Source organism: Zonotrichia albicollis, chromosome 7 (assembly GCF_047830755.1).
Source record: "Zonotrichia albicollis isolate bZonAlb1 chromosome 7, bZonAlb1.hap1, whole genome shotgun sequence".
Classification (NCBI taxonomy): domain Eukaryota; kingdom Metazoa; phylum Chordata; class Aves; order Passeriformes; family Passerellidae; genus Zonotrichia; species Zonotrichia albicollis.
In genome coordinates, this window is record NC_133825.1 from 26,080,080 (window position 1) to 26,093,558 (window position 13,479).

Genomic DNA, 13,479 nt, shown 5'->3' on the forward strand with positions numbered 1-13,479 from the left:
CTCCCAAGGACTTACCACATTAATCAGTGGGCCTCCTTGGGTACCCACCTGGTACATTTTGGCAGGAAAGTATCCTAAGGACCACCTGCATCTTAGAGAATGGGTTGGCAAAGATTTCCCAGGGACTGCTTTCCTGGCTGCATACTGCTTATCATCCAAGGAGTATGGAATATGTGCGTGCCAGCCTCAGCAAGGTAAGTTGTTTGGAGCTCCAGGTCATAATGTAGTACACTACAACCAGGAAAAGTAAGTGAATTAAAAATTAATAAAAACAATTTAATAAAAAACAAAATAAAAATAATTTAAAATTAATTAAGAAATAAAAAATTTGTTTCATACCATGACATGAAAACAGGAGGTCTGTGCTCAACAACAACAAACAGCTGCGGACAAAAGGAACAGTTCTTCTCAGGTGGCGACAATAACAACCATTAAAGGTTTGTTGGAGAGAAGGGGTGTGTGTGTGCCCAGCTGGTTGGCAGGAAGGTGAGGCTGTCCCAAAGCCTGGCAGTGTGTGCAGATATGTGACAGGCTGTGACTCTGAGTCAGGCACACCTCTACGACAATTTGATTAATCTGCTAGTAAATGTGCAGGGTAGAAAAGGTGAAACCTTTGTGGCAATTTTGCTACCTATTCAGCTCTTCCCATAAATGGATTTAAGCACATGAGGTTCATGGCTTCATCAAAAAGAAAAAGAAAAAAAAAAGGAAAAGAAAAAAGAAATTAGCCAAACTCTGGATGCTGCAGGATACAGACCATAACCCATTGGTTCACATTTGATGTTCTGAGCTTTCTCTTGGAGCATGACATACGAGTTAAGGCATTATTATGTCTTCTTTATCAAAGTATGTGTTTGTGTGTGTGTGTGTGTGTGTGTGAGGCAAACACAGACAGATGGGAAGGTGGTGAGAGCCAGGCATGCAAGAAAGTGCACACACTAAACATGTTTACAGTAACCAGTTAATCTGAACATTTCCCGGTGGAGCTGGCAGCAGCACAGCCAGTGTGCCTCAGTGCCCTAACGAGGACGTGCCCTTGCCCTCCCCTGGCTGTTCTGGCAGGCTCTCCTTGTGCTTCCCACAAGTGGGGCAATGTGTGCCTCCCCCTAATCCCTGATCCAGCAGTGCTGGGCACTGAGCACAGGGTGAACAGGCAGCCACACACAGGCACACTGCTCTGTGTGCAGGGCTTTGGCTCTGGGGCACCACAAGCAGCAAGTAATCACCCAGGGTCTCCTGCAGAGAGAAATGTTTGGCTCCTGCCTCCCCTGGAAAACACTGTTGGTTCTAAGTTTAGCAGTTCTTCTTGCAGGTAAGATGGTCTTGAATATGAGTAACAATTATTTAAATAGGGTTGTTTCAGAGAAATGAAGGGCCTGCTTGGGAACCCAGCCCTGAGTGGCCCCAAACAGGTGCTCACATTGCTGTTTCCAACAAATCAATATTTGTACTGATTATTCAGAATTGAGGCTTGATCACCTCAGGCATGCAAGCTGGTACTAGGACTGTGGGATAGGATACAGGCAGGGTAGAAGGAGAGTTCCTCTGCACAAGTGGGATTTGGGGTTTGTTCATGTGTCATGACCTAGCTAAGTACCTGCTTCTGCTTGTCTTTTAGATTTTACCAAAATCCGAGCTTTTGCCGGTCAAAGTGAATGCAAAAGTACAACCATAGATGATGTGAATGGGTTTCTCAAGGTAAGAGGTTGGCTGACCCAGGGTCTGTTCTGCACCCACCTCCTGTGCTGGTGGGCTCCTGCTGTGTCTGCCTGCCCTGGCTGGGCAAGCACAACTTGTGTACTGCTTTGGCAATGTACAAAGTACACGCTGGGGAGGGGAGGCACACGCAAGAGCAGAAAAACATCAGTGTCATCTGACTTACCACAGCTTTGCTCCTGATACTGCTAGTCCAAAAAGTGTCCTTGTAGATATATTTTCCGGTTTGGCCCCGCTCCAGATACATAAAGTGGTTTGAACATAAGCAGTATAGTGAGATAAATAACAATAGCTATCTAGAAATACATGAGCTTCTTTATGTTCACAGATATGTTAATTCTAAGGCTCCAACGTTTTCTTTTTCAACTTAGACTTTTTCTCCCCTATCTCCACAGAAATTTTCAAAATGCATGCCTGAAATCATTGCCAAGGGTGAAAAAGCTTCAGTCAATTTCCTGGCATGGACACTGCAAGAAACTCTTGATCTGCTGCGCCCTGTTCAGGAGCAATGTGAGGCCCCTCCTGAACCAACCCCTTTGCTGGGCATTGAACAAAGGGGCAGAGCTGAAGCACAGAGGAAATTTTTTCTACTACAGAATGAACCAAGAGCCTGCATTTCTTTAGGGGAGGAGGAGCACAATATAAAAGATGTTTCAGCAACAGGGAGCACTGGGGCTGGGGAGGCAGAGCAGCACAAGCAGGGGGTCCTGCTGTCCCTGCAACCCCAGCACTGGTGCTCAGCAGCAGAACAGTCACAGGACCAGCAGGGCAGGCTCTGCCCTCCAGCCAGAGCTTCTGTGCTGTCATGGAGCTGGCATGCCAGTCATATTTCTCCAAGAATTATTTGGATAGTTTTGGCCACAATAGCACTGAATGTCAGTGCTGTGAATGCAAATGCCACAGTGAGCTGCCTCTAAAGTGTAACTGGGGCTGATTCTGTAGTGAGAGCGACAAGTGAGGGGAAAATTCAGTAGCTGTGGCCAAAAAAAAAAAATAAATTGGGGGGATAAAAAAATTTTAAACAAACAAAAATGCTTGCTTTGATGATGTCAGCTGGTGGAGACAGGCCAATGAATTTGCTTGGGAAGGGGAAGTTTTATGCCCACTTTCACTCTGATATATTGTTTTCTTGATCTCTTTCTTTTTTCTTTTTATCCACCCAAAAGTTTGCAAGCAGCTACTTCCATGCCCATACCCAGTGGCCCCAAAAAACGGGGGGCTGGTGTGTGTGACCATTGACAACACTCAGTACTGCAAACCCATGTGCAATCAGGTAACATTCCTGCCTTATATATTGCTGCATCTCTTCCTTCCTTTACAACTGCTTATTTGGTAAAGCCTAATTTTCTTGCTATACTTTGTTTTATATCCCTCAGGGCTGAGAGAGGTTGTAGTGTTTGTGTTTACCTGCCTTGTTTCTTCCCCTTGCAGCTACCATGTCATGCCCTGAGTGTTTGTTTACTTTCTCCCCTCCTCTGTTTCCCAAGGGTTATGACTTCCAGTTCCTCAGGAGCAGCAGGCTGTATGAGGAGTGTGGCAATGCCACGGGCTTCTCTTGGACCGCGCAACTGGTTGGGGAAAAGGCACTGGCAGTCTGCAGCCGTGAGTGCTCCTCAGATATATCTGTTCACACAAGGCTTCCTTGCTTCTGTTCAAAAAAATAGGAGGAAGGAAAAGTTTCTCTTTTCGTGACAGCCTTCTCATGTGTGACATTGCGAGAGCCAGTGCTGAGCTGGCAAATTTATGAGCAAGAAAACACATTAACTTTAATACTCTCATGAAGGCACTGCTGTTTTATCTTGGGGTACTAAATATGGCATTTATGCAAATGTTTGTGGGAAGAAGGACCTGTTTTTAAAAAAACAGTGAATTGGTGTCACCCTCATACAACCCCTAAGGGTTGTGTGACCCACTGGACAGACAGCAATAGGACATAAAACTGTTTATCTTGCAACAATAGTTGAAGAATCTCAGCAAATTGGCCAACACCTGTATGTACACACAATAAAGCCCAGCAGCTGGGCCCCAGCCAGCAGTGCTGCCATCTTCATGGCAGCTCTGTATGGGACTGTAAGGCTCCTCCCATTGCTCAATCTGTGACCCAAAGCAGGCTGTATGACTCTGTTGTTACTGTCTTAATTTAAAAACAAATGTGCATATAGATACACAAAAAGCCCATCCTACCTCTCCTATGCTTAATGGAAAACATTTTACTGTTGACAGTGCCTAGCTGCTGGAGCAGTTGCTAGTTATTTTCCAAGGCATAATAAAAGCAGGCATGCATCTGGGCACTTTTATTCCAAGCTGGAGACTTTAGTTTAGAAAATTGGAATGCCAGCACATATTTAAAGATCAGGACAAAGCTAAGCTAAGTGAATTCAGCTGCTTATTTATTTATTTCTTTATTTATATCTTTGATATTTTCCAGGCTCTGAGGTGGCCATCAGTGGAGCTAAATCTGCCTATTTCCCCAGCAACAGCACCTGTGTGCACACGGCTGCCTTCCCCGAGGCTCAGGCAGAGCAGCTGAACACCTTCCTGCGGGAGCTGGCCGAGCGCGGCATCGACGGCTCCCGCCGGGACCCGGGGGCTGACTGTGTCACCTGTGGCTACTGACAGCAGCCTGGGCACAGCCAGCCTCTCACAGCATCACAGAACACTGAAAGTGTGGCTAGCACCTGTAAACACACAGCTTTTATTTTGTTAAAGGTCTGGAGATCGTAGTCATGACCTCAGCTTTGGGTATCGATATATAGGCTAAATCTAATACTGCAGCTCATGGCAAGAGTGTCAAAGAAAGAAGACAGCTTTTATGGCTTTAATTTGTCTAGCTGCAATTAAGCAAGATTTTTATAAACAGTTTATTAATAGATACCTTCCTATTGGCTTAAATTCTTCTGGATCTCGGCAGATAGTAACACTGACTGTTGTCAGAAATTGTCTTGTGTCAGGGGGTCTCTTTACTGAGAAGGGGCTGTACTTCCACTCACTTTTACAGCTGCCAGTTAATCACTATTATTGCTCTGATGACCATTACAGCTGTGTGAGTGACAAGAGTTCCTGGCTGTAGGGGTGCAATACTTTATTCACTTGCTTGCTTGACTGGGGCCTGGACCAGCAGCAGAAAACCTGTCCATTGTCAACGGTCCCCCAGGCACTGAGTGAAAGTGAAGATCAGAGGCAACTTATCACTGGAGATCCAGCTTATTTGTGGAGATGTAGCTACCAAACAGTATGCATGTGAATTATTGTGAAATATAAACAAGAAATTTAGATACTGCTTGCTTGGTTTTCAGTGGAATCTGTGCTTGAGGTAATATTTTAATTTTCTTCTGTTGAGCAAACAGTGAAGCTGTAGATCTGAAGACAGACTCATCTGTTTGTGTTTCCTTTCCCTTTTTTACCTTTCTCCTCTTTCTGTTGATCTCTCAGACACATAGTTTTGTGGTACATGATGTAAAATTGGCCTTTACCTCATTTATCAGATAAATGATTCAAATATATATATTTACATACTTATATTTCAGGCTCAGAATTGAGTCATTACAAGCAAAAAACCCCATAAATAACCCCAGCTGCTTTAGGGCCCAGAGGCAGACAGTCATATGACAGTGAATGGAACAGATAATTATACCAGAAAAGGGATGAGTTGGCTGCTTTGGCTGCTTATAAACCATGTGGCAATAAATCAAGTCATTGTGTTGGAGACAAAAGTGCTGTAGTCTTAAAGAAAAACAATGAGTTTTGAATCACTAAATTTTGGGTTTTATTTATTTATTTATGGCAAACAAATGATCTCTATCAAATGAAATTATAATGTTTTTAAGTCTTTACATCCAAATCATTATCAACCAATGCTCAGATAAAATATCTGGAGTACTTTTCAGTATCATTTTTCTGCTGGTGCTAAACCCCATTTTTTCCTCTCAATTTTGTTATTCTATTCTAGTGACTTTCCAAAGCAATCAACAAAAGAAAAGAAAAGTCATTCATATTTTATTTCACGAGGAAAGGAAGCTTGTGAACTAGCAGAAACTTTCATTTGTGCATCAGAAATCTTTATAGTGTCACACAGTGTGGAAGAATTAGGCTGGAAAGCTTTAATTATCATGTGTCATGAACCTGATATTAAGCTGGAGATTGGGTTGCTGGGATGTTTTTCAAAAACTTGCAGAGAAGAAATTTTGTTCTATTCCCACCACCTGAGTTATTATTTATAATGAGACAGGGAGTTGACTCAATAAGCCAATATGACACAGTTAAGAACTAAAGTAAATTTAATCGTGTTATTTCCCAGAGTACATTTGCATAATTTCATTCATGTAAATGGTTGCTGTGTGTTTGCATTAACTTCTTGTTGGTGTCTGGCCTGTCTGAGCATAGGACCATTTCTGCTCTAGCCCCAGGATGGGGTTTGTTCTGGCACTAGGGGGTTGAGGAAAGAGGAAAATTCATATAGAATGAAAGATCTTAATACCATTTTAAACCATTAAGTTTCCAGATCAAACAAGAGAAGCAGGAGAGGCTTACTTCTTGAAACATTCTCTGAAATTTTATTTTTTTTTTTTAGGTTTTGCAATACAACCAGACTAAACCACTGCCTCCCCAGAGTATCTTATATGCATTGGATAAATCCACCTGCACAAGTGTCAGTCAGCTAAAGGCTTTGGTAATATTTACAGTGTAACTATAGAGAGGGATATTAATTATTCCTGATATTAATTAAGGGAATACAGTGCTGCATTATCCTTACTTCTCTTTCAGTCCATTGTAACACAAGAGAAGAACTCAGTTCAGGAGCTGAGCCGAGAGCAGTAATTACAACCCAGCCAGAACATGGAAGGCAAAGTGTGGAGAACTGCAGCTCATGGCCCCAAAATCACACAATAAACTCTTCTCACAGGAACTCAGCAGCAGCAGACTGGCAGAGGCAGTGCTCTGGGGTGGCTCACAGGTAGTGAGAGTGACCTGAGAGGTGTTGTCAGTGTGAGCCATGCTGCCAGGGCAGTGCTGGAGCAGGGCTGGCTCACACCGAGCCCTGCAGCGAGATCTGTGGCACATGTCTCATCCTCCAGATCACCACCACAGCTGGGGGCAGCAGCATCAGCACACTCATCACCAGCACTGCAGCAAAAATGACTAGCAGGATCTCCCATGGGGCCAGGACTGTTTCCACCATGATTTCCTCCATGTCAGGAGTCTGAAGCTGTAAAGCAAAAAAATATGCTGCATTATTTACTTGCAAATAGGAGTTATGTCTGAATAGATGTGTTTATTAAAGCCAGCATAGGGGTGTCAGCCTCTTTGGCTTATTCCTTTCTCAGCCTAAAAAATAATCCCATTTCCTGAGCTGCAGACCCCAGAAGAGCTCCTGCTCTTTCTCTCTCTCTCTGTGCCTCCATAGGCATCAGCCTGCCTTTCCCCCTTGGCTCAGCTGCAGTTGTTGGTGCTGGTGTGGACACCCTGTCCACCCTAAAGCACTGTTCCTAACCCTTGGCTAAGCCTTTCCCTTTACAATTTCAATTTTTAAGGTCGTCCTCTCCCACTTAGAGCATCATTACACAAAATGATTGTTATAGTGATATGTAGCAAAACTAAAACTGAAAATAAAAGAATATGATGGAAAGGAGAACTGGAAATTGAACTGCCATCAGAATGCATATTTTATCTTTTTCCAAGGCTTTAGAAAGAGCAGGGTGCTTAGGAAGGAGTTAGTGTGTTGATTCTGTTAAGTGCTAATAGGTGTGTCCTAGGGAATGCAGTGTTCAATGCCATTCCTGCCACAGGACCCACACACCTGGAAGTCCTCAGGGTGACCAGTCCTGTTCCTGGACCCATACACCTGACAGCTGTACAGTGGGTGTGTAAATGAAGTGCCAGGGCCTGAAGAGGTTTTTTTCTCTGAGTCCCTTGTGCCAGTCATGAGGAGGTTTCCTGAGGGGCTGCAGTACTGTGGGAATTGGGACTGCAACTCAGCAGAGGAGGCCTCAGGTTTGTCCAAGCACATGCTTTACTGGGGTTTTGTTACTAAATCCTGACCTTTATGTAATAGTGAAGATGGAAACTGGGTTGATAGAGTATTTATGTCTAAGGAGAGTGGAAAATTTGAATAATTTCCAGCAATTGTGTACATGACAATGTTAAAATTATGATCAGCTCAATTTTTTTTCTGTGGCTTGTAAGGAGAGTTTATGTTACCAGTGTATGTCTAGTAACAAATCTTGGTGGATTGAGCCCATGATATCCTTAATGAAACCCAGCTATCCATCAGCAGATCCTTGGCTGCTCTGTCATATTCTAGTTGGATTAACCTCAAATCTTTACAAGCACAGAAAAAGTTCAGAGGAGGCAGCTGGAGCTGTCCGGCTCAAGGCCTGGAGCTGCCCTGGTTCAGGGCCTGGAGCTGCCCAACTCAGGGCATGGAGGACTCTCTCCCTTCTCCCCAGTGAAGTCACACAGCCATGGCAGGAGGGTGGCTGGAGCTGGAATGCTGCCCACAGGCCCATTCCCTGCAGCAGTGGGCTGTGCTCTGGGTCTGTTTTCTACAGAGCAGCTCCTTGATTTCGTGTATGTTCATCTGCTCTGGCCTCTGCCTCTGCTGCTGGGGGCTGTGCTGCAGAGCCCATCAGCCTGTGTGATATTCTCACTTTTCCCATGGCAACTTTTGGTGTTATTCCTCTCTTCGCACTGGCTGCTGGGTGAAGATAGGTTTGAGGCTGTTTTTAACCTGGTGAGGGATTTTTTTTTGCTCACGGAGTTTCCTTGTGCTGCTTCAGTGCTGCCTTTAGCTGCTGCCCAGGGAATGTCACAGGTTGTGGAGTGTTAGTAAAGATGTCTTAAGGAATGCAGTGCTCAGTGTAATTCCTGAAACAGGAACCACACACCTGAAAGCCTAAGGGCTGCAAGTCATCTGCCAGAACCCACACACTTGAAAGCTGTATTAGGCCCCTGTCTGCTAATTTCAATGTCCTTGTTAGTTAACGCCTTTAAATATCTGAATTTCTGAGTTGCTTTGTGGTCTTTTTTCCTCCTTTTTCTCTCTAATCTTGTTTCCCCCTACCCGGCCAAATTACACAAATGGACATCTTGATTTTGGAGAAGTAAGAGTAGGGAAAACCTTACAAACCCCCAGATATATTTATCCCACTATTGCATCTGGGAGGGGGGAACTGCACTTCCTCAATGTCTAATGAAGACAAATGCAGAGGCAGAAATACTGTAAGAAAAAAAAAAAAAGGCTTACTTGCAGTCTACAGAAATGGTGTGAAGGTTCAAGCCAGCCCTGTGAATTTTACAGTAACTTCAGTTATGGTAATTTGAGAAGTTCCCTTGAGCAAGATGCTTGTGGGAGGTGGTGGCCTCCCTGTCTGTAACCCGCTCTCACTTGAGATTTCTTTGAAAATGTATTGCACAGGGCTAAAAGATGAACTGGTATCTGAATTAGGAAGTATTTATACCATTTATTTGCCTCCAAACTACAGAATTATTGGCTATCATATAATAATTTTCACTCTGTGCCTGGAAAGTCGCAGATCTGGTACTGCTAGCTAAACTCTGGGAACAGAAAAACAAGTTTTAAAACTTTGGGAGTCCAGTAAATTTGTAAATGCAGTCACCAAATGGCAGAAGGGATTGAAGTCAGCAAGGTCTGTTTTATATCAGTGAATATTCATATTTTCTTTTTTTTCTAGGAAGCTATTCTGATTGGTAGCTAGAGCACTTAATGTCAGTCAAAGATTTGTCTCTGTGAAATCAAGTGACAAGTTCTTACTTTGGTGGAGATGAATACAGTCAAATTGGATAAAAAAACCCGCAATTAATAGTACAAAACAATATAAAATTTCTATAAAATACAAAACAATACATCTGAAATATTAAAGATTGATTATTGTGATATCTTTATACAATTTTTAGTATTCTGTTAGGTAAGGAATTCCACTAGATTCTGCTGTAAATGATATCACATAAAATCACATGGGCTATATTGAATTTCCAGTGTCTTCTACAAGTAGGTGTAGAAGATTATGTGGGGAGGGGTTTATTACCTACACCTGAGAGCTGCTCAATCACACACAAAGAAGGGCTCCCAGTGGCTCTAGCACAACCAGAGCTGTGAAACACTGCCCACCCTGCAGGGCTGTGACCACTCTCCTCCCAGGCACACACTTATTCCAAAGGCAGAACAAGCTGAAAGGGGTAAACCAACAACAACAATGAGCTTGTTCTGCTTCATTTGCCACTCAGTCAGTGATATAAATATTTGCCCTTCAAGTGGGGAGAACAAGTGCTCCTGGGTGCCCTGGGTGAGCTGCCAGCTTCCTGTTAGCACTCCAGGATAATCACCAGGCTGGCTTTCTGAGGAGGTCACTGAGCTGTGCCCTGGAGCCCTGGGCAGCTGCAGGAGGGTGAATACATTCCTCTGCCACCTCCCTGGCTCTGGGCTGCAAACAGAGGCACCAAACTGTAGGAACAGGAAAAATTCTCAGACCTGGGTGTCTGACACAGGGATGGACTTGAAAAGAAGGTGATGATCGAGAGATAACTCCACTGCAAGTCAAAATTGTCACTTAGAACTCCTGTAAGAACCAGAAATCAAATTAATGAGTTCGGTACCTTAGAGAAAAGGCTGCATTACAATTATGTAAAACCTTAGAAAGATCTAATAATGCTGCTTTGGCAGAGGTCCAAACCTTTTAAACAAAGAGTGTACAAAAACACTCAGAATCATTAAAATATTAACAGAAATTTCACTGAATAAGTTTGTTATAAATATCCCCCTCTACAAATAACTAAAGTATTAATGAAAATATTTCAGTGTTCATTATTTAAAATATTTCAGCCTTTATAAGGCATGAAGCAGATCAGTCTGATTATTTTAAAGTCAAATCTGTATGTATTTATCTTTCAGTGAGTAAAGGCACTGCAGGATTCAAATCAAGTTTAAAATCTCTTAATGTGAAAATTGAGTGCAGAAATTAAATGTATGAAACACTGAGGAAGATCTTTAAAACAAAAATTATGATGAAGACAGACTATTTAATAGACAAAACTAGCATAGCAAACTGTTGTGATTAAGCTGATCAAGGCCTTAGTTTCACCTCAATTCCAAAAGTAATTGTAATCAGGAGGCTACAATGAAAGTTAAAATGCAAGAGGAGTTTCTCGGTTGTTATTTAAATCACATTTTTCTGGACATATAAATTCAGATTTTTGTATTTTGTCTAAAAAGATGATTTTGTGCTTTCATAGATAACACATAGTGGCATATATCTGTTAAGTTTCTGATTCTTGAATGTATAGCAGTGAGGACATAGCTACATCTGAGTCACAGACATTTCCTCTCCTGAAATATTTAGATTTTAAACACTTTTGAATAAACTTATACAAACTGGAGTTGTGCTTACTGTAAAAGAAGAATAAGGGATTGCCTTATGCAGTCCACTCACAGACACAATTCTAACCATTTAGCAAACTATTTTGCACTTAAAATTAATTATGTGAATAGGAATATATATATATGTGACTACATTCTTCTACTCTTCCCTGCCGACAACCATTTACTGGAATTAGAAATAATTTAGTTATCACCCTTTCTAAATAATTTAGTTATCCCCCTTACTTATATACTGTAAAGTATGCCCCCTTTCTATAGAAAGGCATCAAAGCAGCTGAATTAGCAGATTTTTTTTGTCTTTCCCAGCTGGCAGCAGGCCCCTGTCTGTGTCCTGGGCACCCTTAACTGCTCAGTGCCCTGACTGTGTCCTGGGCACCATTACCTGCCCAGTGTCCTGGTTACCCCTTACCTGCTCAGTGCCCTGACTGTTTCCTGGGCACCCTTACCTGCTCAGTGCCCCTGGCTGTGTCCTGGTTACCCTTACCTGCTCAGTGCCCCTGGCTGTGTCCTGGGCACCCTTACCTGCCCAGTGCCCTGACTGTTTCCTGGTTACCCTCACCTGCTCAGTGCCCCCTGGGCACCCTTACCTGCTCAGTGTCCTGGGCACCCTTACCTGCTCAGTGCCCTGACTGTGTCCTGGGCACCATTACCTGCCCAGTGCCCTGACTGTTTCCTGGTTACCCTCACCTGCTCAGTGCCCCTGGCTGTGTCCTGGTTACCCTTACCTGCTCAGTGTCCTGGGCACCCTTACCTGCCCAGTGCCCTGGCTGTGTCCTGGTTACCCCTTACCTGCCCAGTGCCCCTCACCGCGCTGCCCCGGGGCTGCGGGGGCTCCGTCCGGGCGCGCATCCTGCGCTGCTGGGGCTGCTCAGCTGGACAGGACAGACAGGGCAGGGCAGGACAGACAGATTGCCGGGCTGTGCCGGCCCCAGGGCAGCCTGCAGGAGCTCAGGGCCGTGTTTGTGCCTCCACCGCCTCCCCCTGTGCTCTTAAAGCGGCACAAACCTGCCCTAGGCAGCCGCTCTGCCTCGCCCGCAGTTTGCTCAGAACAGCAGAGCAAGAGCCGGCTCCTCACCCTGCACAGCCTGCTGTAGGACACAGCCACTCAGTGAAAAATGAGAACCCGTTTTTCACCAGAAAACCACTTGGGCTTTCCTTGTAAATCATCTTATTTACTCACGAGTGAGTAATCGGATCAAGTAACTCTTTCCGACTGATTATTGTGAGCAACATGTGCAGCCTTCAGAGTATGAATGCTGATGCCCCTCAGTTCGCTGGCATTCACACACCCAACTTTCTTCCACCTATATATATATATTCAACAGCCCACTTGCTACTTACCAGCTTAGCTTTACTTCAGTGTGAAAAATGCGTATTTTATGATCGGCTTTTTTTGCAAATATTAAAATGAATATTATATGTTGTGTTAGAAAGTAATGCTGTGTTAATTCTTTTAAGTAGTGTGTTAAATATACTTACTGGGTTATTAAAAAAAGTTAAAATAGAAACTATGCTATGTAGGGTACTTTTTTAAAAGAAAGGACACCCAGCGAGATAGCAGCCACAGGACACCTAAATATTTCAGAGAAAAATAATTTATTGCCCTCTTATCAGAAGAAATTAACTTATTCCCACCTCAAAGGTGCTGTTAGGACTCAGAGGAAGAAGCTGAAGATGACCAGACAGAATCCTGTATTTGAATGGAATTTATGCATCATGTATGAGGTGTAAGAATATGCAATAGGTTATACGTTTTAAGGGTTAATCCTCTGTTAACGTGGGTCCTTTTTCAGGCTCGTGCTGCCCAGAAAAAGGTACCCTGACTGTCTGTAACTCTTTGTCTTTATTGTCTCATATTGTCCTAATTCAAATTGTCCAAATTATTATTACTCTAATTGTATCACTACCTTTATAACCATTTTATTACTATTAAACTTTTAAAATTTTAAAAACAAGTGATTGGCGTTTTTCACATTCCATATTTGAAAAACCAGAGCTATGCTCAGGCAAACCACAATCAATAGTACAAAACAATATAAAAATTTATATAAAATACAAAACAATATATCTGAAATATTAAATATTGATTATTAGTGATATATTTATGCAATTTTTAGTATTTTATTAGGTAAGGAATTCCACTGGATTCTGCTATAAATGATATCAGATAAAACCACATGGACTATATTGAATTTCTAGTGTCTTCTACAAACACATGTAGAAGATAGGTGTTTATGTGGGGAGGGTTATTATTATCTATACCTTACTACTGCTGCAGTATCTGTTATATTAAGTGCATGTAAGAACCTCTTCTGAGGCTTTGCTAAGGCAGCTCTGGCTCCTCTCCATGCTGCTGTGGAGGTGGCCCT

At 43.0% G+C, this 13,479-nt stretch overlaps 2 protein-coding genes across 3 annotated transcripts; one reads left to right on the forward strand and one right to left on the reverse strand.

The window, feature by feature from the left end:
* Positions 1-935: 935 nt before the first annotated feature.
* On the forward strand, positions 936-5,773 carry LOC102068970 (uncharacterized). Its single transcript, XM_005481539.3, has 6 exons — positions 936-1,312; positions 1,619-1,698; positions 2,112-2,226; positions 2,883-2,989; positions 3,204-3,318; positions 4,145-5,773. The coding sequence occupies exons 1-6, from the start codon at positions 1,249-1,251 to the stop codon at positions 4,330-4,332; spliced, it is 669 nt and encodes a 222-aa protein (XP_005481596.2). The 5' UTR covers positions 936-1,248; the 3' UTR covers positions 4,333-5,773.
* Positions 5,774-6,239: 466 nt separating this feature from the next.
* On the reverse strand, positions 6,240-12,100 carry LOC102068860 (uncharacterized). 2 transcript variants are annotated; one of them, XR_270582.4, is made up of 3 exons: positions 11,900-12,087; positions 10,205-10,292; positions 6,240-6,922 (listed from the first exon to the last, which is right to left on the reverse strand). XR_270582.4 is itself a non-coding variant. In XM_026799687.2 (2 exons), the coding sequence occupies exons 1-2, from the start codon at positions 11,957-11,959 to the stop codon at positions 6,743-6,745; spliced, it is 240 nt and encodes a 79-aa protein (XP_026655488.2). In that variant the 5' UTR covers positions 11,960-12,100. The 2 variants fall into 2 exon arrangements, 1 of the variants encoding a protein (XP_026655488.2); XM_026799687.2 differs by lacking the exon at positions 10,205-10,292 and having other exon boundaries at positions 6,743-6,922; positions 11,900-12,100.
* Positions 12,101-13,479: the final 1,379 nt, after the last annotated feature.